Source organism: Barbus barbus (genome assembly GCF_936440315.1).
Source record: "Barbus barbus genome assembly, chromosome: 32".
NCBI lineage: Eukaryota > Metazoa > Chordata > Actinopteri > Cypriniformes > Cyprinidae > Barbus > Barbus barbus.
Window position 1 is genome coordinate 20,163,060 of NC_136760.1, and position 27,065 is coordinate 20,190,124.

The 27,065-nt window shown below is 38.0% G+C and overlaps 1 protein-coding gene across 6 annotated transcripts in view; it reads right to left on the bottom strand.

The window, feature by feature from the left end:
* The window catches only part of LOC306852664 (vesicle transport through interaction with t-SNAREs homolog 1A-like), a 139,840-nt gene that overhangs the window by 7,515 nt on the left and 105,260 nt on the right, over window positions 1–27,065 (bottom strand). For 2 of the 6 annotated variants that reach the window (XM_079389676.1, XM_079389674.1), the window contains one exon: window positions 16,556–16,612. The exons of the other annotated variants lie outside the window; for them this stretch is intronic. In XM_079389676.1, the coding sequence (XP_079245802.1) occupies window positions 16,600–16,612 (13 nt within the window). In that variant the 3' untranslated portion in view covers window positions 16,556–16,599. Of the gene's footprint in view, window positions 1–16,555; window positions 16,613–27,065 lie in introns of those variants that run through there. 6 annotated transcript variants of the gene reach the window in all.

Consider the following 27,065-nt stretch of genomic DNA (forward strand, 5'->3'; position numbering starts at 1 on the left):
TTTGCCACTTACTGTCAATCAATATCGAGATAAAGTACAGCACTCTTCAAAAGGGTCAGTAAGATTTTTTTAAATAATTTAAAACTTTCTTTCAGCAAGGACGCTGATCTAAAGTGGCAGTAAAGACATTTATAATGTTACAAAAGATTGCTATTTCAAATGCTTTTATTTTGAATATTCTATTCATCAAAGAACCCCGAAGAAAAATAAGTATCAGTGTTTCCAGAAAAAATAAGCAACTACAAGAATAATAAGCTAGAATAAGCAACCGTTTTCAACTGATAACAAGAAAATTTTAAAATGATTTCTGAAGAATCATGTGACACTGTGAGAGTAGTGACTGCTGAAAATGCAGCTTTGCATCACAGAAATAAATTACATTTTAAAATCCATTAAAATAGAAAAGTATTATTTTAAATTGTAATAATATTTCACAATATTACTGTTTTTCTGTATTTTTGATCAAACAAATGCAGCCTTGGTGAGCATAAGAGACTTCTTTCAAAAACATTACAAAAAATCAACCTTGTGATCTCACTGCTCTTTATTATAAAAGAGATTCTACATTTTAAGTGGATACTATATTAATGCTCTTATGTTGCTTTGCAACCATAGAACAGCCTACAGAAGAACTTATTATTTTCATTAATTAATTGAACTTTCGATGAACATTAATATTGTTATCATGGAAGCATTCAGCCAATTGAAGCTCTCACAGTGATTTTACCATGGTAAAATGTTTTTTTTTACTCGCTTATGGTATGTTAACACACAACCTCTTGTGGCATAGTGCTTTATTCTGTACAGATTTACAAAAAAAATAAAATAAATCTTCATAGAAATAACTTTTGAACTCATAAATCAACTTCGACTAACCTTAATTTTCTGACCAAAGGCTCAGCTGTAGATTTTTGACTGAAGTGCAAGAGATTAAATACAGTGTGTGTGTGTTGGTGCAAGTGGTTCAGGGGCCAGGCTGAGCTGTTAGCAGTAATGTAGATTAATCTGCCTTTGGTGAGGCTGCTCTGACAGACCCTTGAGGGTGGGCGGAGAGGCCCCGGGCAGCCCCGCATCCAGACACAGAGGGAGAGCAAGAGTGAGTGAGTGGCCCAGTCATCACAGAGAGCAGCCATGCTTCCCTCACTTCAACAGCCCAGTCTTACACTCTGAAAAAGACTCTGGAAAGTGCATGAATCTCTTCACAGAGATTCGTTATAATTTGAGGAACATATTTGGGGAAGTAATTCATCCTGTCGTGTTTGAGAGCTCATATAGTCATTGATGCAAGGGAACTTTTGTCTGTAAACTTTAAAATCTTCCCCTGTGGCAGTCCCTTTCAACCGCAACTAAAAATAACCATGAATGGATCTCAAAGAACAGAAGTACTAAAACTATTTGTACCCCTTTTTCACCTCTCTCAGAACCCGCCTGCATTTCCACCGACTTGAAAACCAAGTGATGACGCAACCGGCTGTTACTAAATAATCTGTCCACAAACAAACATGCCACAATACTTTCTTTGTTTACAAGCCTTGCTTCTAGTTTTGAAAAAAACATTTTGACATCCAAAGTAATTTAATAGAGTGTAATCATTAGCTGGCTTTGATATAATGGCCAGAATTTATTTAAATATACAGTGCAATGAATAAAATTATTTCTGTAATAAAAATATTATAGCCAATAATAAGAAAAATAGAAATAATATTAATTTATTGAATATATTATAAATTATAATAACATTAAAATATAAATAATAATTGAATAATAATAATAATAATTATAGTAAAATAAGAGATTTTTGAACAGTAGTGTATATAAAACAAATATATAAAAATAAAATACTTTAGAATAAAAATATTACGTTTTTTCTTTTAAATATTTTTACTGTATTGCATTAAATATTTTAAATATATTTATTTACAGTTCAAATTACATTTTATGTTATTTTGAAAGCTGTACTTGTCTCCCCGTCTCTAACATTTCTGATTCCTGGGGAGCAGCACATTACAATTGGTGGATAGACCTGGACTAGACTGGAAACTGCAACACCCTGTTTGTGGAAAAAGGGGTTTTGGATACTTCTGTAGCTAATCTATAGCTCCTCCACCTCCAGTCTCACCTGGGTTGAATCACATTAATATAAAGGGAGGACAGAGACAGAGACAGCAAGAGCAGGAGAAGGGTTGCATCTGATGCCTGTCTGATGGAGGTTCTATCCCATGCTGAACCATGTCCGGACAGAACAGAGCAGCACCCATCAAACCGCATCCATCCTCTCTGTCAAACACATGACAGAGGCTGGAGGAGACCTGTTCATGTTGTCACAGCTCATAGCTCAGGGTAAACCTTCTCTTACACGTTCATTTTTTCTGTCTCTCTCTCTTAGCTTAGGTTGGAAAAAGAACCAGAGGTTCAGAAATGCACATGTAAAATCAAAAAAATAAAGTTTGCTTCAATGTAGCGTATGAAGTAAAAAATCAAAACATTAAAACTTCATACAGAACAAGACACATATCCCTGCTCAACTAATATTAAATATTAAACACTTCAAGAATTCACACTTTTTTAAACTGTTAGCATAATCTCATGTACCAATAGAAATGTATCATGTCTAGTTGGGCCAGATATAAAAGTAATATTCCACGCAGAATGATTCGAGTTCAATTCCCATGATGGAATAAATTAATATATGCTTTTTTTAATGAACCAAACTTCAACTCTGCTAGATCACATTTTGTTTAGTTTTAGTTAGTGACCTCAAAATCGTGATGAACCCAACTGCTTCAGCCAAACCTAACCTAAGGCAAACTAACTACAACTGCTACATAATATTAATATTACACTGTACCTATAGTCATTTATTTCTATTAGTGATCACAAATTAGCTGTCAGTAATATTGTAAATGATTTTGAAAGAAGTGTCTGATGCTCACAGGATTTTTCGATCAAAAATACAGTAAAAACAGTAACACACACACAAAATACTACACAAACCTATTACAATAATAATTATTTCTCCAGTCTTCAGTGTCACATGATCCTTCAGAAATCATTCTAATATTCTGGGTTTGCTGCTCAAGAAACATTTCTTTATTATTTTCACTGCTAAAAACAATTGTGCTGCGTAATATTTTTGTGGAAACTGATACTTTTTTTGTAACATCAGTTAAATGCTTTCTTACTTATTAAAGTATCTTACTGACCCCAAACCTTTAAACAATACTCTATATTTATAACTTTACATTTATAATGAGAAGACAGTGATCCACTGCATTTGTCCCATTCTCAAAAACTTTATGAAAGGAAATAAGTTTAAAATAAATTTGGACAAAGGGAAGAAAAATCATGTTATGTCAGCAGGAATCTACAGGTTTTTCACATTTTTCCCCCCTTTTATAATTTCATGAAACAAGACAAATTAAATTATTTTTTTAGTTTGTATGAGGGGCCTTTGACCCTGAAGCCCCCCTTCAATTTGAGCCCCTACAGTTGAGAACCTCTGGCTTCAGTACACTGAGACTCTCTCACTGTGAGGCACACAAGTCGAGCACTATATGTGTGCAAGCACTGCCAAAATAACTCCTTCCAAAACCAGCAGACAAAATTAAACTGAGTCAACTGGGTTAAAAACATAAGTCTAACCTCAAATGCACAAAGCCAAAGAACCAATGACTCTGTATGTGTGTGTGTGTGTCTGTGAGAGAGAGAGAGACAGAGAGAGAGAGAGACAGAGAGAGACAGAGAGAGAGAGGGAGACAGAGAGAGAGAGAGAGAGAGAGAGAGAGAGAGAGAGAGAGAGAGAGAGAGAGAGACAGAGAGAGAGAGGGAGACAGCGAGAGAGAGAGAGAGAGAGAGAGAGAGAGACAGTGAGAGAGCGAGAGAGACAGAGAGAGAGAGAGAGAGAGAGAGTTCAAGCTACGAAAAGCCCATTTATCAGTGGAGGAGGTAGAGGAGACAGAGACAGATGAAAATAATGAGGAGTTTTCTGTCAGGAAAGATTTACAAAATTGTACCCGCGTTATTAAAATTTAAAACCTTTTTCCCCTTCTTTCCCACAATTTTTTTTCCTCTCTCTTACACTCTCAGTTCCCCTTATTAGTAGCCCTAATGAGGGCAGTGGTACACCTCTATGCCTGGGTGTGTGAGGGGAGATGGGTGATGGAAGTTTACCCCATTCTAAAACCCCCAGCACCACGCACACACACACAATCATATAAAGTCCAAAAGATTGAAAATTGCATTTTCATCATTTAAACCTTTTAATAAACTGCAAGTTTTAAGATTCTGAAGCATTTAAAACAGCACAATGTATAATGTTTGAAAAACACCTCATATTCTGCTCTATTTCTTGGTCACTATTTGTATTTGTGAGATTAACTTATACCCATTTGTATGTGGGATTTCTTTTAAAGCAGATAAATAAATAATCACTGACTGTGTGAGGTTGTCAGTATTTTCTTTTTTCATATAAACCAGGTATTGTACTTCACTGGAGCAAGATAGAAACAAAAGAAGTGAAAGTGGGAGGAGAGTCAGCAGGATCAATGTGTTCACTAATGGTCTGACTGATGGACATGATGCTCTGTGTGTGTCGGTATGGTGGAGGGAGGCCGGTAGAACTGATCCTGTGTTGGAGTGTGTGATCACACACTAACAAAGATAAATGTTTTAGCAGGGCTTCTCAGCTGCCTTACTGTACTGTATATGTCAAAGCGGCCTTTAAACCACCTTACCTGCCAATAGCTCAGAGCTTTAGATGTAATAAAGACAGGCAATAGTGTTCTTTGTAGTCTCTTTCAGAGTGACGTAGAGAGAGTCAGCATTAGCAACCGTGATGGAACTAGCAGCTGTCAGGAAGAACTGGACTACAGGGGGATTTTGAGATTTACAGTAATATTACAGTTATGTTTTGATGACTAATATATAGCTCAAACCAATAAATTGGGCAAATTTTGCAATTTGTTAGCCAATAAGTATATAAATATAAAATAAATATACTCAGCATCTTACCAATTTTGTTTTCAATAATTTTCTTATTGAAATTACACTATATATACACTATATATACACATTATCCTTTTCTTTCTTTTTCCTTTTCTTTTTTTAAGGTTGAAGTTGGTTGAGAGAATGATGATTCTAAAGGCCACATTTACTAAACAGGGCAAATTAGCATTAGAGCGCAATTCCATAAAAGTGCCGATGGGAGGGGAAAAAACACAGTAAAGAACACAAGTGCAACATCTCATTTCCATAATGACCAGCACAATCTACTAAAAGAAGTTCAAATTACCGCCTGCTTTAAGACATGCTTTTTTGGCCGTTAAATAATGGCGCAAATACCAGTAATTTGACAAGCGCAAGCATTAGTAAATCATGTTGCATGATTCATTTCAATACTCTCCTCCCATAAATTTTGCGTCTGAAAGGGAAACGCCTACAAATGCATATTCAGTAAGGTCAGGCGCAAAAATAACTGTCCATGCATTTTCAGCACTAGTACTATTTTAACGCCAAAAGACGGTTTGCGCTGGCGCAAGCTGTTAGTAAATCTGGCCCTAGGTTTTAATTTGTTAAAAAAATAAAAACCCATATCGGTAATCACTGCCTTCTAAGCATTGGTCTCTGCATTGGCTAATAAAAACCTGTTAAAATAAATAAGAACGTGTATATCATGTGCAGTACATGGGCAGAGCATAAACAGGAGCGACTTTACAAGACTTTCAAGGCTTAATTAAACACACACACACAAGAACGCCAGGGGAAACAAAACTGCATTTAATTGCATGTAATTGACTTAAAAAGTCCCCAGCACTATGTAATTCCCAAAAGAAAAACAGTAGTTTGCCCTCCAGATCATTCTGAAACACATATACACACCCACACACTCCATGGCTACTTTAACAGGGCTGAAGTGTATAATAGAGCCGTTAAATAGGGTTTTATTAGTGTGATTATGGGGTGCTGGAGCTTGCTACACTACCCTTATCATCTGGGGCTGGATTCAAGAGTGAAGTTGCTCCAATCAGTGAGGACCGACGGTCCTATCACACATCGTGGTGTCGATTCAGGTAGACTATCGCTGAACTTTGGTTAGCACAAATGAATCTTGAGATGTTGCCAGTGCTGTGACTGTGAATGCTTCCTAATGATTTCACTCCATATCTCTCTTTCTCGCTGTCATCGTGTCTATCATCGGAACGACACGCCGCTTTTGCAACCCACTCATGGATAAGTCTGCTTCTTAACATGGATCAACAAACTAAGACGAGTGTAAAAGTTTATAAAGGGAATTGCTGAAGAGAGAGCACCAACACACGGGCATGAATATTGTACAAATCACACGGCCCCGTTCAACTCGTAGCGCTCAAACTCTGAAAGACAAACGAGCTCTTGCACATTTGGAGCAGCCCATGTGTCGGGAAGCTGTCTTTATGAGCTACACACACACACACACACACACACACACATACACAATGAACACTTCTACGCCACACACTCATGTATTTTTTATTGCCCAGCTAACAATCTGACTAGAATCCTAGACTGGGATTTTAGACCCCTACAGGAGGAAAGAGGGAGGGATGGACAGTGAGAAGTAAAAAGAGGGGGATAGACAGAGAAGATGAGTTTAGAATCAGGTGCTATTTAAAATAGGTTGATACAAAGAAACGCTTTGTTGGCGCCACTTCTTGGAATCTCTTTTGCATGCAACAGATTCCAGCAGCTGTAGCCTGCTGTCGTGCAGTGTCCAAACGAGATTCCCTGCTCCCTCTAATTTTCTGGTAGCCCAGGATCATTCTTCTAACTGGCACTCTGCCAACTTAGTAGCAGTCTCTGTATTTCTGTTCCGCAATGTAGTGAGCTGCCTACGTAGATGGTATTTTATACCAATGTAGGCACATTCCAACATGAGATCTACCTCCTATGTATATTTTAAACTAATTTAAATTGAATAATACTTTTAAGGAGGGATGGAATTAATTGATCAAAAGTGACATTAAAGATTTTTACATAGTTACAAAAAATATATATATCATATTTTCCACCAAAACATTTCAATATGGATAATAATAAATGTTTATTGAGCACCAAATCAGCATATTAAACAGTTACTTTAAATTATAATCGTTCAAAACATTACTGTTTTTGCTGTATTTTATATAATATAATATACAGCTATTTTTCTTTATTGTTTTTCATTATAATTTCATTTAATTTAAGGACTGTCACTGAGGACTATGCAAAAAAGTTTGGTGCATGACGTCCTCAATTTTAGCCAATATTTGTGTTTGTTCTGTATTGCACTCTGTTTTTAACTTTGCAAGTCATACTCCATTGAAATCAATTATGAGTTGAGTCTCTTCTGTACTTTGTTATTTGGCTGACAGTATAGAGTGTCACTCACTTATGGGGTTCCATTTCAATTAGGATTCTGCCTAAGAAGTCTAGGTAGGCAGCTCACTAGGTTTTGTACCAGAGTGTCTTTCTTCTTCCAACTTTTTCAGTTCTTTCACTCTGGCTTTGTTAACTTCATCCCACCACTTTCTCTTATTCTATAAAATTCAGGAATTTCTCAATTTCATCATTCTTCACTTATCTTTGCCTTTCCATTTTTTTCTTTTTCTCTATCTCTGGTTAGAAGGACGGTGTTGATGTCAAAAACGAGGTAGAGAATTACTGTATATCTTTTCTCAAGGAGGGCATGTCTGTGCCTCACCGCAGCCAATAAGAAGGCAGTAAATATTATGTCTGAGTCCATGTCATGGGTAAATGTGCTGATGCAGCAGTCAGCATATCACTACTAATCCTGATTTCCCAGTACTCAATGCAAGAAACTTCAGAGAAAACAGAAACCATTGCATGGCTGCCACATCCCTGCAGCTCTGCGTTCTCCCAGAACCGGTGAACAGGTAGATGTGCCTATTTGAAATAGCAGCGAATTTGAGGTTGTGATAGATAATACTGTATAAGCGTTGCATAAAACTGTTTTTTCATTAGGCCTTCAGGACCAAACCTTTCTGTGAACTCAACACAGGACACGCCACGGGTGAGGTTCAATGGACCAAACCACAGGCAAACAAGGTTTCAACAGGCTATAGACTTTATCTATACTTGGAGACATATCACTACTTCCTGCAGTTGAATTTTTGCAATCTTTGACATGCAAATGCATTAGAAATCCCAAATCCTGATCTTTACATCCTAACTGCACATTACTATTACATTTTAGTTACAAGCTAGAAAAAAACTGTTTGTCTAGAGTGCTTACAGAAACATACGCCCAGGTAAAGCAGCACTGTCTTTAACTCCTGATGTCCTATGTTTTGACCTACCAGGCCGAGCAGGATATTGAGACTTACTCGCGGTGTAAAACGATCCCTTAGCAGCGCTCCAGGTTGACCGTGAATACAACGGCATTTATAAAAGCGAGATAAATTACTTTCACACAATTTGGGCGCGCTGCTAAGATTTCCGACACAAAAAGTGGCTGCATTCCTCGAGGGAAGCAGCTGGGGATTGTATTACCGGGCTTGTTGAAAGGGTGTAACACTAGCCATGGAAGCATAGGCCTCCAAAACTATGATGCACATAAATTTTTATTGTTTGTTCAGTATTGAAATCTCATTAGAACTCATAAATCAGTGGTCTGTGTCGGCTGGTGACTTTCACGGAGACGAGAGGAAAAAGGAAACGAAAGAAAGGTTGAAGTTCTGGATGTTTTGTGCTGGGCGGGTCTGACCTGAGGCCATAGTTTGTAAAATCTCAGTGTTTTGTTACACTAAACAAATCCAGTTGAAAATATCCAGTAGAGAGAATGTCTAATTGAGAAACATACGCTACACTATTTAATATCAGTTTAATAGATCAAAACGGACATTTTTTGCAAATTCCATTCAACACTCCAAGTTGTTACTGTTTTTTTCTTCCAAAAGTCAAGAGACACGCTCTTTCCTTTTAATAACAAGCAACTTTGCATAATATCATGCTGACATGTTTAGTTTAGCCAGAAGCCAAAGTAATAATCTCCACTTCCTCTAGTACATCCATTCACCACGTGTTATGCTCTACAAGACCAGTGATACACATACTGCAGCAAAGCGACCGTTTAGAACAGGGATGTAATAACCAAATGTTTATTTTATGGCTTTCAAAGTTAACATGTAAATGTGGTAAATGATACAGTATATTCACAACTATTCAATAAGACATATTAACTGTTCTGCTTTTTTTTCTAAAAAAATTATTGGAGCACCCATTTATCAGCAAATGATGGAGAACTAACAAAAACATTTTGTTTGATCATGTACATGCATTCTATGCTTTGCAAACATGAATAAAGGTACGGTCAGTTTACAGTTTTTGGACAGTGAAAATCCATGCAGATTATGCAGCAGGTCCAAGTTTTGAGATCAAGGCTTTTGAATTTGATTGTGCGGGTAAATATTGGCTTGGGCGGGTGGACAAAATTTGGGCTGGTTTTTGGTCAGTTTGGCAGTTTTCAAAACATCAATTGTATAGGCTAAGTGTGCATATATATAGCCTACTGCATGCATACAATCAGTCATCACAATGTTACTAAACACGCGCACACTGCAAAAAGACTGGTGCTGATGTTGACGTCGTGGACTTTTAGCCAATCACTAGGGATCAGCAGATAGACGTGATGATTCATGAGCTACGGGTTTTTAGCGCAATAACAGATCTGATTTTGAATGTATAACTGTAAGTGATCATAATGCCTATATATAAGTTGGATGGTAAAGAGTGGAGAGTGTTTTAACTCTCAAAACATGAATTACACCTGTTGATATGACATGAAGGCTATCACTGCAACTCCGAAATCAGAGCACAGTTAAATTATTTAATCAAAATCTATTTATATCTATATGATCGTGTCTTTTATCTTTTAAACGGTTCAGATGCTGGACCTGTTAGTTTTGACTGTGAAAAATTCTATATTATGTTCAATATGAACTTGATATGAAAATATGAAAGTTCTGTGTGAAATTATAGAGCGACACGAAGGTAAGAACATTATTGTTTTTGTAAATTTTTTTATTGTCGGATTATCTTACAAAATGACACAGTTTTGACTGTCATGGTGTGTGCATGAACAAGTGTGAAATACCTATAATTACGTTGCTTATTCTTATCACTTAAATACTGGGCACTTTTTTGAATTTAAATTCTGACTATTGACATTGAAAATGATGCATGTGTTTTTCGAGGGTATCGGTTAATTTCTTGATTGCCGTTTTGACAGTGTCTGCTTGCATATTTTAATCATATTTGGTAGTTCTCTTTAATGTATTTTCCCCGATTTGATCCATGTGAAATTTATCTAGCATTATATTTATATTATTTTGTCATCGTTATTTCGTTATAAAGGAGTTAAAAATGACTCTTATCAACCTTGGTTTACATTATATATCACCTTATTTTGACAGTTAAAATTTTGGCCTGGTTTTTGTGAGCTTTTGAGCTGGAAATCGTCCATCCAATCTGGCAACACTGCTTTCTTTACCCATGAAATTTCGCTAATATGACCCCGCCTTCATAATTTTTAAATAAATATATAAGAAACATATCAAATAATATGCATAAAACTTTTAACATTTTTTAATTATTAAAAAGTAGACAAGGCAAGTAGACACTGGCCTGACCAGGAAAGCAGAACAAATTCTTACTGCTGAGCCTGAACAAGATTATGTCCATGAAGTGTGAGTAAAGTGGAATTGAATCGAATCATTGGCATTTGGATTTGTATACTTCAATGAAGTTTGAGAAATACAGAATATGTTTTTGTGTGAAAGTGAAGCGTACAGAGTGCTGTTGATGACATTGACACAGAATGTCATCCAGACAAGTGGGCAAACATAATCACATGTTACTTTTGGAACTGAATGTGATTGCATGCTGACAACAAAAAGAATGAGAATAAAAATTAAGAGTATGATACAAAACTCAAAACGGCACAAAAAACCTTCCCCTTGCTCGCTTCTGCAGCCTTGATCTCAAATTGCTACTGATTTGATACTGAGCATCAGTTTCAATAAGAAACCTGACGAAGGCCTGCGGTGTGAACCCACACTAACAGGAAATCAGTACCATGTAAAAGACATAACCATGGCATGAGTGGAGAGACCATCATGTGTGGCCAAAGATGGAGAGGAACTTGAAAAGACAAGGATACATTCAAAATGGGTTGGAGGGTATATAGAGTAGGTTATGCTTTTGAGAGGAAGCCTTTCAAATTCCTATCCAGAGGATAAAAGCTTTAAGGAAACAGCACTTAATCAGCTCAATGCTTCAGCCGTCCTTGCCATGCTATGTCAGCAGAGTCACGGAGAGGAGCATCCTAGTGTCCAAGATGCATCTCAGGAAGACAAATTATGTGACACCAGATTTCTAAGCAAGGGCACCTGGAATGATGACACAAGTGTGGTTGATGTTTAAAGCAGGGAAAGCGAGGGAGAGTGGAGAGCAGTGACAGCCCTTTCTGGCACCTTCTCTCTCAAATAAACAAACTTCAGCCTTGAAGCTGTTGTTGTGTTCCCACTTCTATCCTCGGGCAATTCTGACTGCATGAGGATGAGGTTGCACTAATGGAGAGATGGGGTAAAATAACATTAATAGGAGAAGCAAAGTCCTTGACTTATGCCGCTGCAAGGTCGACAAAGAAATTACAAAAGACATCCGAAAAACAGATGGAAAGAAGTTTGAAACATCTGGAGATTGCAAAGAATCTAAACAATAAAGATAAACTATATTTTTTCGATTTTCTGAAGAAAATGAGAGAGGTGCCATGATGCTAGAGAGGCCCCCAATTGGTTACTATTATGTTTTTGGGTGGTTTGTAGGTGGTTATACTAGCCCAAGTTAAAAGAGACTAACCCAAGTCATATGACATTCTGGGCACTAGTTATAGTCCTACTTTGTTCGTATTTACAAGTTTGGTGATTTGAATACAGTACAGTATAGTGTTAAATTATAAACAATTTAAAACTATGACAAAAATATTTGTTGACAACAATAAGGTCAATAAAAGATAACTGTGACTATATCAACATGCAATGTCAATGACGAAAAAAAGAGACTAAAATGTATTTTAAAATAGAAAAAATATACAAAAATCTCTCTTTTTTTTTTTTAAAGGGAGACAACATATTATTGTGGACTGCTGTACAAGCTTCTACTACATAAGCTTTCAAGTGTGTGGTTGCCAGATATCAAGAATTAAAATTTGAAAATTAGAGTTAAAAGGATACATTTTCTGACCGGCGTTTTGCTAAAGTTTTGCAATCTGGCAACCATGCCCACATGCTCGCTCTTCATTACAGAAGTGCCGACGATGATCTGAACATCAACAAACAAGTAAGATGATGTTCGGTTTAAATGACTGTTTCATTCAGCCTGTCTGTGTTCAGTCATGAGATCTCGATTATATTGTTTGCAACTGTAGTTGCTGAATAAATGCACTTAATCAAACACTGTTGTTTTAATAGAGAAACATTACTGCAATTTGGAATTATTGGAATTACTTTTTTGATTGTTTTTGCCAGTTTTCATAACGTAGACAGAGTGAGTGCGTATATTTTATATTACTTTATATATTAAGAGCCTATAATAAATCAGTACACTAAATGAGGTAAAATAAAAATAAAAGTGCAAATAATGGTGTTAAATAATGGTGCAAATACCAGTAATTTGGCAAGCGACAAAATTGTAGTAAATCGCGTTGCCTGATTCATTTACTGTAAATACTCTACTACAAATGCATATTCAATAAGGTCAGGCACAAAAATAACTGTGTCCACGTCTTTTCAACGCTAATTCTTCACTGCGAGTCTTTAGTAAATCCTGACAGTACTATTTTAATGCCAAAAGACTGAAGCAAGCTGTTAGTAAATCTGGCCCTTAGTCGACTAAATCTTGACTAAACAAAAACAAGACAAGTATGACTAAATACAATAATAACTAAAAAGAACATTTGACTCCAGGACTAAAATTAAGACTAACTTAAAAGACTAAGTCTAAATTTAAAATAGCTGACAAAATTAACATTAATATTGTAAGTTCATTCTCCTTCTAAAAATGTATGAATAAAGAATGTGCTTTTGCTTTTTTAGGTTTTTATTCAATTTACGTAGGTTCAGTAAACTGAACTGCTATATATTCATAATTGTATGTGACATCCATTGTGTTCGTCTTGGTAGCAGCAATGGACGCATGTAGTTCATGCTCATTTGAATTTTGTTTAAAAGGGCTTTTTTATGTAAAAATATGATGTAACAATTCAGCTTACACTACTTTCAAAAACTGGATAAAAACCTAAAAAAACTAAAAGCATCTTATGCACATTTTTTATTTATCACCTTCTTGCTCCGACCAAAGTAATTTGATCACACCTGAAGCTGTAATCATGACTTTCCAACTCGTGATACAAACGTGAAAGTAGTGATCTTTGCCTGCTAGTAAACACCGCTACTAAAAATTCCTGTGAGAATGAATGATTTTTCAAGCTATTCTGCTGTCAACTAAACTGTCCGTTTCTACACCAAGCACATCAGTCGAACACCAGCTCATGCTGCAGAGAATCTTCCTTGCACGTTCCTGCAGCAGAGCTTCAGAAACCACAGTGTCATCCGACATCTTTCCACTTGACACTACAACAGGGGGTTTAGTCACTTTAAATAATCCATGCCGTTCCATTAAAATTGCAGACCCTTCTCTTCCTCTTACAAAACGCGTAGAAGAATCTAGTCTCTGGGCTGGAGCAGGCTATCGGAGAAAGTGAAAAGCAGAGAGAGAGGGAGAGGAAAAGTAGGAAAAAGCGCCTGGGGATGGACGGAGGCCTCGGAGAGAGGGGGTTTCTGAGTGACACTAATTCAGTCATGATGACTTGCCGCTCTCCCCCCGCAGTACTGATTGAAGCGCAGGCCATCGGTTTGGTGCAATAACAGCGCTATTGACTTGTTGCACCGGCTCCATTTGGTTATTGCCCTGGAGGCTCCGATCAATAGACTCAGCACTAAATCTGACTAATCAGGCCCTGCAGCCTCCAAGGGTCAGGCTGAGGAAAACTCCAGAAAATCTATGCCACAAAAGAGGAAAAGAGGTAGAGAGAGAAAGAGAGAGAAAAAAGAAAACACAGGAGGGGTTGAGAGAGTCCTCTTAGCTCACTGACAGCTGTGTGAATTAATTGACGAGGATTGCAGTTCTGCTATAAAACTCTTGAGCGGGAAAGGGAGAGGTGGGCGGCATGCACGCTGAGCTGTCAAAGTGCCCCCAGTCTTCCAGTTCCTGTGACTCGACAGGTTACAGGTCACGGGGCGCCCGTGCTGCTGAGGGACTGCACCGCAAACTAGTGTCAAGGAGGAAATCCATATCTGTGAAAAAATACGGATGCGCTTGAATCTCATTGTAGGTTTCTTATGTAAACGAGAAGCATATTCAATCATGTTCACGCAAAGAAGGAAAGACGAACAATGTTTGTGGTCCCTGTTCTCTGTCTGCTTGACTTTTTTTTTTTTCTTTTTTCTCAGCTTAAGCAAGTCCACTCTGTGATAGAATGGCTCTCTGTTCATAAACATACAGCCAGCATATCATACACAGACTGTGGGACACTATGGAAAATTTATAAGGGAATGAAAATCAATAATTTATACCAAAGTCAAGCACTAGGGTTTTTTTTCCCTCCTCCACTGCTGGTTCTGGTGTGTGAGAGTGTGTGAGTGTATCCACATAGTAAGGGGAAGAAAAGAAGAGGAGCAGAGGTCTGAATCTCAATGCTTTGGAGTTTGAGAGAGAGGGAAAGAGAGTGGAGGGCTGTGACAGACAGTCCTCCTTTTCTGCACCTTCTCTCTGAAACAAACACCAACTTCAGCCTTGTTTGTGCAGTTGTTGTTTTTCCACTTCTCTCTCTTTTTTCTGTCGTTTTTTCAGTGCCCTGCTGTCCAGGATCTTTTAGCTTACACGGGCACTTTCCTCTCTGCACACATCCACTCCCTGTAGCATCTCAGGCAGACTGAAGAGGAGGAGAAGAACACACACACCTAAAAACAACACAAAAACATTCCCCTACATTGCGACTTGCACCGTGTAAACTTAAGTACCCCAGACACCACGAGGTGCACCTACTAGATCTGGTACTTTACAATATGGTAATTCTGTGTAGTAGTTATGGATCACTTTGTATGGGGTGGTGACACTAAGAAAATTTGTGTATTCACAAACATCTATCCAAAAATAAAATGAAATAAAATAACAAAATAAAATTATGAAATTATATCAAAATATAAAAAAAGAAGAAGAAAAATTGCTGAATAGTCGACTACGAAATGAGAAGAATCAGAAGTCATAAAACTGACTTTTCCTACATCAATTTAAATTTAGCCAATCAACACAAATCAGTCAAATGTGGATCAGAGAATATCAAAAGGTCATGTGGGACCATAGTAGGTGGGGCATATGGGCTACTTAATGGTACTCCTCAATGAACACCTCTAACTCAATGCAAGAAATGACATAGGATCAGAGAAAGGCTTAGACGTATTCCTCAGGAACACTAATAATTGTGATGCTGAAAGCAAACCGATTGCACATCCACACATAACTGCAAGGTCATCAGCTTTTTTCTCCAGGGGTATGCTGACCGTCCTATATTGTAATTATTCCTTGGCAGCTGTGGCCTCTGTGGATCCCCTCTGTTCTGCTGGCTTAAAGAATACTGTTTAGTTGCATTACAACTTGTGCCCCGTGATCAAACACACCCACGGCTCTCAGGTCACACAGGGGCTAAGCAATGGCTGCTAACAATGCAGCATTTAAAGCATCACACATATGCAAAGTGCCTTTTACACATGGGAGAGCGAGGCAGAGCTTGCATAAGAGGGTAACAGAGAGAGAGACTGAATACGGCAGCTTTATAGTTCAGCAGGCAAGTTTGTCAAATCTGATACAGTGGATCAGCTGTTGCTGCCAAGCTTCCTCCTGTCCTGAAGACGGCGTTGCTTTAACATCTGGATTACTTTACATACATACATACATACATACATACATACATACATACATACATACAGACAGACAGACAGACATACAGACAGACAGACATACAGACAGACAGACAGACAGACAGACAGACAGACAGACAGACAGACAGACAGATAGATAGACAGACAGCTGGGACGACAGAACAATAGATGGACAGAACAACAGAATGATAGAAAGACAGATAGAACCACAGAATGATAAAATGAGAGGTAGACATAATATAATGGTAGAATGACAGACAGACAGACAGACAGACAGACAGATAGATATCTTTTTTTATTTGAAGTGAATAAAATACTGCTTAAAACCCTGAATGCTGGCCATCCGCTCTTTAACTCCACACACGGTCAAGTTCATCCATGATCCTTCACCCCTGTACGAACCACGGTTCACCCCTGCTGTTTGCTCTCAAGCAGCCAAAGAACTCCAAACCCAAAGAACTTAAAACAGCGCTTACTCCCTCTAACACACAAGCAAAAATGTCTGCGTAACCAACACGTACAAATACTACCTCGTTGATCTCTGCCAAATGCACAGATGCCCCATTTAGTGAGAGGGTCTGAAAGAGAAGAAAAAGAAATGAAAAAGGGGGATGCAGACTGGCTAAGAGGGGTTTCTTTCCCTCTCCACTGCTTGGTTAACCAACTGACCTGCAGTCAAAGGAGCCTTTGTGAGCGCACTCTGGCGGTCGGCCAATCAGATCCTCGAGCTTGTCTGTCTCCAGGCGGCAAATGGTGCCCCTGGTATGCGGCGAGCAGCAGAATGCACAGACAGACAGGCCGGCTGCCGGCAGGCCCTCTCTTTTTCTTTCTCCCTCTCTCTCGAAAATGCCCAACCTCACTTCACTGAGGGGAAAATTACCTGACTGGCCCCCAGCCAGAGGACCTGCCTGCCCCAGCACCACTTATTTATTTAATAGTGTACCTCTGCCCCTGCCTCTCCATGCCCTGACACCTACTGTCTGCCAGCTACAACACACACACACACACACACACTGGAATGAACACACACTCTCTGGATCCCTGAATAAACTTTTAAAAGTCCAAAGAGCTTCCTAAAGCAAGGTGTGAAACCCACCTATCAACCTGAACCCAGAGGTCAGGGGCACCCACTGTTACCCTCTTTCTGCCCAAATGGTGCTGGTGCTTGTGCTGCAGTCGGTGCTTAAGCACGGGAACTGTGAATCTCTCTCAGAAACAGAAAGCCAAACGATGATGTAACTAACTACATTACTACATAACCTGCCCACAAACAGATATGAAGCACCAAGCATTCAACTTTGGATTTACATTTAATCATTTAACAGGCGTTTTTAGCCAAAGAGACTTACAAATGAGGAACACTGCAAGCAATATATCATGCAAAAGCCGATACTGGTAGTACTGCAATGCCAAGTTTCAGTAAGCTAGAGTGGTACAGTGGTCATGGTTGGGACAGCTATACATATACATCCATGTTAGGGATGGGAAGATTCCCCGATTCGCTCGGTGCATCGGCAAAAAAAGTTAACGATGCATCAGTTTAAAAAGTGTGCATCAGATACAAGTTGGCATTTGCATCGCAATGCATCGTTTCTAACATATTTGCATCGGTAAAAAATTATATATATATAAAAATATTAGGGCCGGGACTTTAACGCGTTAATTTAGATGAATTAATTACAGAAAAATAACGCGTTACATTTTTTTAACGCATTTTAATCGCACTTATTTTTGCACCGCGGAACGTTTCTCACTGGATGAGTTTCGGTGGACCGATTATACTGGAGCACCAACTAGCGTTCAGACTAAAGGCTGTTTCTCAATTCCAAGAACGCAAAGAACGGACTTGCGTTCTCGTGGAGACCGGTCTTGCCAAGCTTCCTTGGAAGAACGAACTCGGAAGGACGCGAGAACACAGAACGCACACTTATGAGAACTGAGATGTAAGTTACTGCGTTCTTGCTTATACTGACCGCATAGTCTCAGCATAAGCAGCGACCAATGAACAATAAATATTACAAAATGTCATAACTTATTAAAACATTTCATACTATTATAGATATTACTTTCATATAATTGTATTGTTTTATTTTACAGCGTTATATGTTTTACTGTTAAGATTCATTTTAATATGCCAATAAAAATGCAGACTTTCTCCGGGTCTTATAACTTTATTAAAATTAACCAAAACAAAACGATAAATGTTTACTTTCAACTTGAAGAGCCGTTAAGTATTTGTGAGAGCGACTTTAAAGCTTACAGGCTTACGTACACCGGCCACCCACAGCGTTTTCTGGGATTTCTAACGGCTCGATTCTCTCAAGTCTGCACTTGATGCATCCTCAGTTTCAAGAACATATCCGGGCACTTTCATGCATCCTCTGTACTTGCGTTCTTGAGAATTGGAACTGAACTTCGACGGTTAATGATGACGTAGAACGAGAACACAAGGACGCAAGATCACTGAAGAACGCATATTGAGAAACAGCCAAAAACAAACCACAGTGAACATGGACAAAGAAGCTGATGAGACCGCTTTGGTTGGCCCTGTGGATGGGAAATTTAAAAATCCATATAAAAAAACTTACTTCTCACTGTTCTCAGGTCAAATATATTTATATGCGATTAAAATGCGATTAATTTCGATTAATTAATTACAAAGCCTCTAATTAATTAGATTAATTTTTTTAATCGAGTCCCGGCCCTAAAAAATATATATATAATTACTAGTAGATGCGCTACACTTTTATTGTTTAGAAAGTGACCAAAAATCTGTGACCAATATTTTAGATTTAGATCAATTTTCAGATTGATTTCTCCTCTCTAAATTGTTTCTCAAGCGCGTTCTCTCATCACCGCTGCGCATGAATATGACGAATCACAACACTACGAGACCTGAGGAAAAGCGGGGATTAAAGTCCAAAACCTGACTTGAAATAACCAAATCAATCGGGGCTAAAGCGGTTATAAACGACAATGTAAGTTAACACAAACTAACTAATTTGTGCAAGCTTATTCTTAAGCAGCCCTAATGTTGATCATGGATCAAATCGATCCACCATGGCAAACAGCGAATATATTTGTGCTGTTTAATGCATTTGAGACGTTTTGTTTTCCTCAGTGCATAACTGACATGTCACGAGTATATTTTTTCATCTGTAAATGTTAGAAAGTCATGCAAATACATCCATTTTGCAGTCAGGAGTGGGCAAGGCACACGAGTGGACGAGCTAAAAAGATGGAGCACAATAATTCTGAGTCAAATATGCATTTTATGATAGCAGTAACTGTAAAGGGACTATTGTAATGGGTAAATAAAATGTAAGCTAATACAGTCCTAATTACTGTTGTGTTTCTTATAGCAATTAAAATGTAGTTTTATTTTAGTGATTTTAACTTTTAGTTTAGTAATTGTTAATGATTTAAAGAGCAATGTTAGATCATATTTTTTTTCTATTGCATCGAATCACATTGTGTTGAATCGAATCGAAATCGAATCATACTGCATCGTAATAGGGGTGAATCGTATCGTATCGCATCACATCAATGTATCGTAACGTTGGCTATGCATCGAGATGCGTATCGCATCGGCCTCAGTTATGGAGATGCACATCCCTAATCCTTGTATATGTATAAAAATTTTATTATCTTAATAGGTCATAGACGTATAAGGATTTTCAACAGGCCAGTTTTAAAATACAAAAAATAATATCTATTGCAGTTGTTCATTTTTTTGTTTGTTTTTAAATTATATAATATTTATAAAATCATAAAAATATTACACATGAATGCATTATTCTACATGACATTCTAGAGATCCCTTAACCCTAACCCTAGTTGTTGTTTTTTTCTGGACATTATCACTGGTTCATCATCAGCATCTTTTAAGGGTTGATGCAAAGCTGATTATTACATCGTTTAACACAGTGAACCATTCCAGATTGGGCACTGGTGAGGTATTTCTTCTTCCTATCCCTCATATCTGAGAGAAGAATCGTAAAAGAGACACAGGAATGAGTGGAGAGAAGGAAACACATATACTCTGGCTAGTGGAGAATCAAGAACATGGTACAGAAAATGACAGACATTAGTCTGAAAACCTGATAAACCAGATAAGAGAGGAACTAAACTAGACAGAGATTGGATGAAAGTGTGAGGTTTGTTTACAGACTGATGGTGTCAATCTTCCACACATGGTCTGTTTATGGTTTACCTGGTATTACAGGTACAGCGGCCTTAAGAAAACACAAACACAGGTTTTATACCAGAGTGAGACACCAAATCAAGTCATAAAACATGTAGAGCGGGAAACAGGCTTTTTTCTTTCTCTACATTCCCTCACTCTTTTTTTCTGTCCTTCCTTCTCTTTATATTTATCATTCACTCTATTTCTGTCTGTGGCCAGACTGTTTCTCACAGTTATCAGTTGTCAGCTTTCTGGCTTGACATTTCTGAGTGTATGGCTGCCCCTAAGCAATGCCATTTAAACTCTTGCATACATACACATGCACAGACAAAAACACACAAGATCCAAAATCATGGGTTACATGCTAAATATGGCTTATAGTTCAATATTATGCTCATTATTATGATTACAGAAAACAAAGACAAGGTTCCTGAAGTAAAAAATTCTAATATTTTCTCCATAAAGGAATTGTTCATTTATGTTTTTAATGTATTTTATGCTCAATAAGACTGTATTTATTTGATAAAATGAAGAAACGGTAATATTGTAAATATAATCAAATATATTTTTACTTTTAACTTTTTAATGTAATTCATTCCTGTGGTGGCGGCCACTATATTCTTCGGTGTCACATGATCCTTCAGAAATCATTCTTATATGCTGATTTGGTGTTCAATAAACATTGCTTATTATGTCTCTGCACACTCTTATTCTATTTATATAATTTGAAAATATTTACATAATTTTGTAGCATTTTGTCCTGATTTGCATATTCATTGTTGCTTCAAATCAATGTTTGATTCATCTCAGAACTTATTTTAAGGTTTCACTGAAGATTTTTTTTTTTATAAAATCATTTTAATAAAAAATATTTCCAAAAAAGTGGACAGTCATGTTGGGCTCTATTATGATAATTTGTTCATCATTAAGGTAGAATTTGCTCATAAAACACAGAATAACAACCTGCTGTCCCAGATCAATGTTCTCACTGAAGCAGATCCCAGCAAAGTCCATAAATGACCAATCAGAGGGAGAATACATGCAAAGTGCGATCAGGGTGGAAAACCTTGGGAGCTCAGGAGGGGGCAACACACCTCAACACACACTCTCATCTGCCAAAATCACCCTCATCCTCATCTGATCTTTCATGTGGGTTAAGTACCTCAATGCCTGATGTCCCACGCAAGCAGCAAGAGAAAGTTTGATGGGAGGGCAGACTGACTTTTCACCAAAAGACGGGAGAAAATCATATGGAAAGGCATTTGAAGGAAAAAAAAAAATGCAAAAGAGAAAGAAAATCTACACTTACACATGCAGTTGGAGCTGCATATTTTGCCTGTGTGGCAAGCTGCTGGTTTAGTTAAAGACTGTAGTTAAAATGGCCACAGAGGAGAGCATGGCTCAGTGAGAAAAGGCAGAGCACAGGCCGAGTCTCTCTATTTAGGCTCTTGGCTACAGTGGGCATTTAATAAGAGAGAATGTTATGTTTTGGGAAATCTAATTTGAGGCTCTTGTTTGTTTTCCTGGCTTTATTTTGAAAAGCAGACCATTTTCTACGCCTCCCGCTCTCTCGAGACGAGACCGTCCATTGTGAGATTCTAACAGAAAGTCTCTATAAACTAAAGCCCTGAGAATCTTCAAGCGTTCAATAAAACGACACTTTTCTGAGCCCTACATTAAATTAGGGACATAATTAATTGCAAGGTTATTTTCCATGTCAGCAAAGCATATGTACGCATATGGTCATATTCAGATTTTCCACGAAAATATTAGCCACCATCCTCTGCCTAATTGAGACTTATTCCCTTTAGGGAGGAAGAGGAGGTCGCTGAGCGTTAATTAATCCTGGTTTTTAAAAGTAAATGACATTCATTAGCAGGGACCAGAGCCAAATAAGATTATTTACATGCCGATAATCTGGACGGTTCCTTCACTGTTTCTTTAATGTTACGGAACTACCTCTGTGGAGAGGACGAGAACAATCACACCTCCTTTTCCTGTCTTCACTTCCACAACAATTAAAAGTGAGCGAACAGATGGCGCCGTGGCCGTATGAGCATGTTAAGATGCCCTTCATCTTCTCCTTATCTGCCATTACCGCCGATAAAGACTGATGTTATACACTCAAGTATATATGTGCACGCAGACAAAACCAATACCAATGATGTTAGCGATAAATTACCAAACTCATACAGGTAAGTTCGAAAATTAAATGAACAATGCATTGAGATACACTAAACTAAAAACCCATGACAAAACATTGCCATAACGACAGAAAGGTCTTTGTGTGACCTCTTGCTCTCGTTCACACACACACATAGACGTCGCCCACACACAGACGGTTAACAATGAATTTGTTAAGCTTCTGCAAGGAGCAGGGAATTAAATAACAGTGGATTTATTGTGCATCAGCCGTCTACTAACAATGGTGCCGGCCACCTAATTAAGACATCGGATCCTTTTCTGAGAATTCAAACTAAAAGTATGAACCAAGCAGTCGACGGGAGGAGAGTGTGTGTCCAATTTGAATTGCGTTTCGCTGAAAACGCTCCTTTAGATGTTATTTTCGCCATTGCATTTACCTGCAGACAAAAGGGCAGAGGTTAAAGCTTTAAATGCATTATTCTTGGAAATGAAGCGTTTGAGGCAAATTTGTTTTGTATTGACGTACGCCATCCTGTGTGTGACGTAGACTTCTCACCTGCGCTCTATTTGTACGTGTGATTAATGCCCAGGGTTAATCTCGGCTCCTATAGATGGCTTGTTTCCGGGCTACGATCAAACAGCAGGCTGACAGGCTTTTCAGGAAAGAGCGAAAGAGACGGGCCAGATCAGCCTCTCTCTCTTTCTGTGTCAGTTGGAGAGAGTCAGCTCTGACAGTGTCAGAGGTAGTTTCAAAGACAGGGCCGCCTCATGTCAGGCCGCCACAAAGAGAGATAAAACACGAGCCGACGTGCGCTTCGTTTAGGTCCATTCATTAAGCTTTTATGTACAAACCCTCCAGTAGGAATGGATATGGAAGTGAAGTTGAAGATGCCATTTTTCTTACTTCCTTTCAGTGAATTAAAGGGTTATAGATCAGCTAGATATGACTGAGTAGGACATTGTGGGACCAAGGGTTCGAATATTTATGAATTCTGACTATCTGCAGGATATTTATTTATTTTTGCTCTGTGCGTTCTGGTTCATTCATGCCTATCCTTCATTCTGGTTCAAGTACCAGAATGCGCTGCTTTTAAAGAGCAGGTTAGATTTAAGAGGAATCAAACAAATAAGCAAAATACACTGCACAAGCATTATGGTGTAATTACTGAGCTGAGAGCTGCAAATCTATTGAATAAAGGCTTTCTGTTTATGTATGCTATGTGTACAAGAGTATGACCTTGCTTGACATAAGCTCTATTCTTGCGGGACTAGATTTCCTTGAGGAAGTCAGGTAAAGTTGTTATGTACAGATATACTTTGTGGTTTTGATCCTGCCTGAATCCAGTCTGTCTGTGTTTCTTTCTCGCAAAACCTCTGTAAAAATTAGGTAGCAAATTACCTACCATTTTCCATAACTCAGGGGTTGTCTGATAAATCAAATCATATTAAAATGGTAGCATCTATGATAGTAGTTTACTTTTTGACAACAATTTTAATCTTCATCAAACACTGTAACTAAAGTTAAAATCCTTGTTGTGCTTTCTGGTGCACCTACATTATAAATGTAGACATTTTTGTCAACTTTGTGGGTAAAAAATTAGTACTGCTGGCATCCCATTTGATGTAAAAATCAAATAAAAATAAAATATAAATAAGGAGAGTCTGATTAGGTATTATATCAGATATATTAGTGATACACAATATTAGTACACCATTGATTAAAGACAAATATTACAGTTTTTATTTATTTATCTTTATGAAATCTTTCAACAACACTATTTAATACAAAAATAAAATGTAGTGCTGCCTAAACTCACTTGTATCATTTAAAATTATTCATTTTAATTCAATTTTTTATTCATTTATTTATTTATTTTAACAAAATAGAGCCATAACAGAAACATTTATCGGCCTATTATCTGCCAGAATTTATTAAAATATATAACATATACAAGTCTTGTTTTCAGTGAGTTTTGTGATGCACACATCCAGAGCACACCCGTAACACCCACATCTAGTCAAAAGACACCCCCGCTATAGTAAAAACCTCAGATCCCAACTTTGTCCGAATCAATACATGAAATCACAGCCCTCCTCTGTAAACCATAACTTAAATGTCATTTGCAAAATTAACACCATCCAAACACTTAAACACAAATAAAATCACAAATGTCAGACCCACGTGACTTCAGCCCTCTATTTGTGTTAGTCAACAGGTCACAGCCCGTGAAAACCGAGATGGAGGCCACTGTTTCACCTGCCACTGATCTTTGTCCTACTAAGTACAATGATTAAGGTATCAAACCTGTGGGAATGTGACAAAAGGATGCGCAGACAGACAGGAACATGTGTCTACGCCCACATCAGCCCCCAGGGTAGGGTGCGGGGTTCGAGACGGGGAGAGCCCGGCTGGTGGCCATTTTCGACCCAACGAACGGGGGATCAGGTGACCGATGGCCCTGCCACCTCAACTCCAGCCCAGAGCACCCTGGTATCTCCTCCCATAGATCCGCTTACACGGCCAAGACAAAAGAGCCACACAAAGACAGCCAAACTCAGGTGAGAGAAAACTCGGCCGAGTCATTGAGTTACTTGTATTCAATACACCCTCTCCAGGCTGGTGTGCGTTTACAAACACTTACTCTGGAGATTCGATGATAGACGCAGTGGCTAAGTAGCATTAGATGAGCAGCAAGCAGTTATAGCCATGGATACCTTACAAGACTTACAATAGCTATGGTTTTGAGTGACAGTGATAACATTGGTCGTGAGACTCATGTTGTTTCTCTTCCCTGTGCCGGTTTAGCAGGATTTTGTCAAAACCTCCCAGTGCTGATAAAAATGGGTGCACATCATCCATCCTGACCTCTTCGCTTCCAAATCGATCTACTTATCAGCCAGATCAAAGACGCTCGCCGCTGATGTACATTTAACCTTACTCAGGTCCTCCCAGATCATGCCTAAATATTAATGATAATAAAGTCTCACACCCTTCCTATGTCAGCCAATTACGCCATGTATTGATCTGCGACTCTCTTGGCCAATTAAAACACAGCCGTCGTAATGCGTTTAGGCACTTCAAAGGAAAGCGTCATTGATTTGTTTCTGGATCTTAGTGTTTACCGTTAGCAGAAGGGGAAAAAGGAGAAAACATTTTATTCAGCATGTTGGAAAGGAAGTACTCAGACCCAGATGCGAGTTCGGCTCAATAGGGTCACTCCTTCCTGCTGGCTTAAAAAATACCCAGACGGTGAGAAAGATGAGCCTGGACAATCTAAGCAGTTATAATAATAAGTGCTACTGGGCTTTCTAAGGGCTAAATATAAAATATGGCATGCAGCGTATTAATGAAACAACCTCTGATGTAAGCAGGTTTTTTTTTTTTTGGCCTGGATCAATGAAAGCTGATGATTGTGTCTTTTTCTCTCTCTCTCTCTCATATATATAAATATATATATATATATATATATATAGTGCTGTCAAACGATTAATCACGATTGATCGCATCCAAAATAAAAGTTTTTGTTTACATAATATATGTATGTGTACTGTGTTTATTTATTATGTAATATATGCATGCATAAGTATTTATATATAAATAATAAATATACATAGTACACACACATATATTATGTACACCAAAACTTTTATTTTCGATGCGATTAATCATGATTAATCATTATATATTTTTAAAAATATATACATTTACAAAAGTGTATTTTTTTTTTAAATATACACTACAAATATTGCTGGCTGTATTATGACAAATATACTGTATTACTGTATGAAAAATCAGTAATGTTGTCCCTTATTTATAAGTCACTTTGGATATAAGTGTCTCCTAAATTAATAAATGTTAAAAAATAAAATAAAAAATTTACATAAATAAATAAATATCTTTTACATGAACATTAAACTTCCAGTCTGGGTCTTCTGGTTCTTTAACTCAAATCAGTGCCAGCAGTCAACTGGAAGAAGCAGAAGACATTCATTACCACAGCCTGTGGCCTCGTGTAAACACTAATAGCGCTGGGGGCCAACAAAAATTTTCTCCTTGGGATCACATCAACAGTCAAGAGGGAGGTGACGTTGGAAATCCTCAGTATAAATTTTGTGTGGTGTTGAGACAAGAGCAGAACAACCATCAAGAGAAGAAAACAGAAAAGAGACTGGAGAATAAAAGTCTGAAAACTGCTGAAAGCTAATGACCACAGATTAAACGCTGAATGACTTTATGAGCAAAAAGGTTAATCTCCATATGGGTTATGTCATCCATTACTTAGAGGAAGACCATAAATTGAATAGTTCATTTAAAGCATTCTGAAAGAGAAAAAAATGCACCCATTCTTTTAAAGATCTCTTGAAACCGCTGTGCTCAGATTTCACTTTGGTGTAATTTCCACTTACTTTCTCACAGTACTATAGAAACCTCAAAGCTATCAGACATGGACTAAAAGTCCAATTTCGATTCATGGGGTCTTTAAATTAAATAATACAGAGATACATGTAAATCAGAGTCATTACTCGCAGGGTTGACTGAAGATGCAAAACAATGGCACGTGTCTCTGGCCATTATATGCTGGTCTGGGAGTCTCTTACTGTTGTGGGCTTGCAGTGGACCGGTCCTCACTGCTCGCTTTGTACTGGCCTGTGAGGAAGGGTCATCACAAAGACCCCGTTCAGAGGACCACAATGCAGCG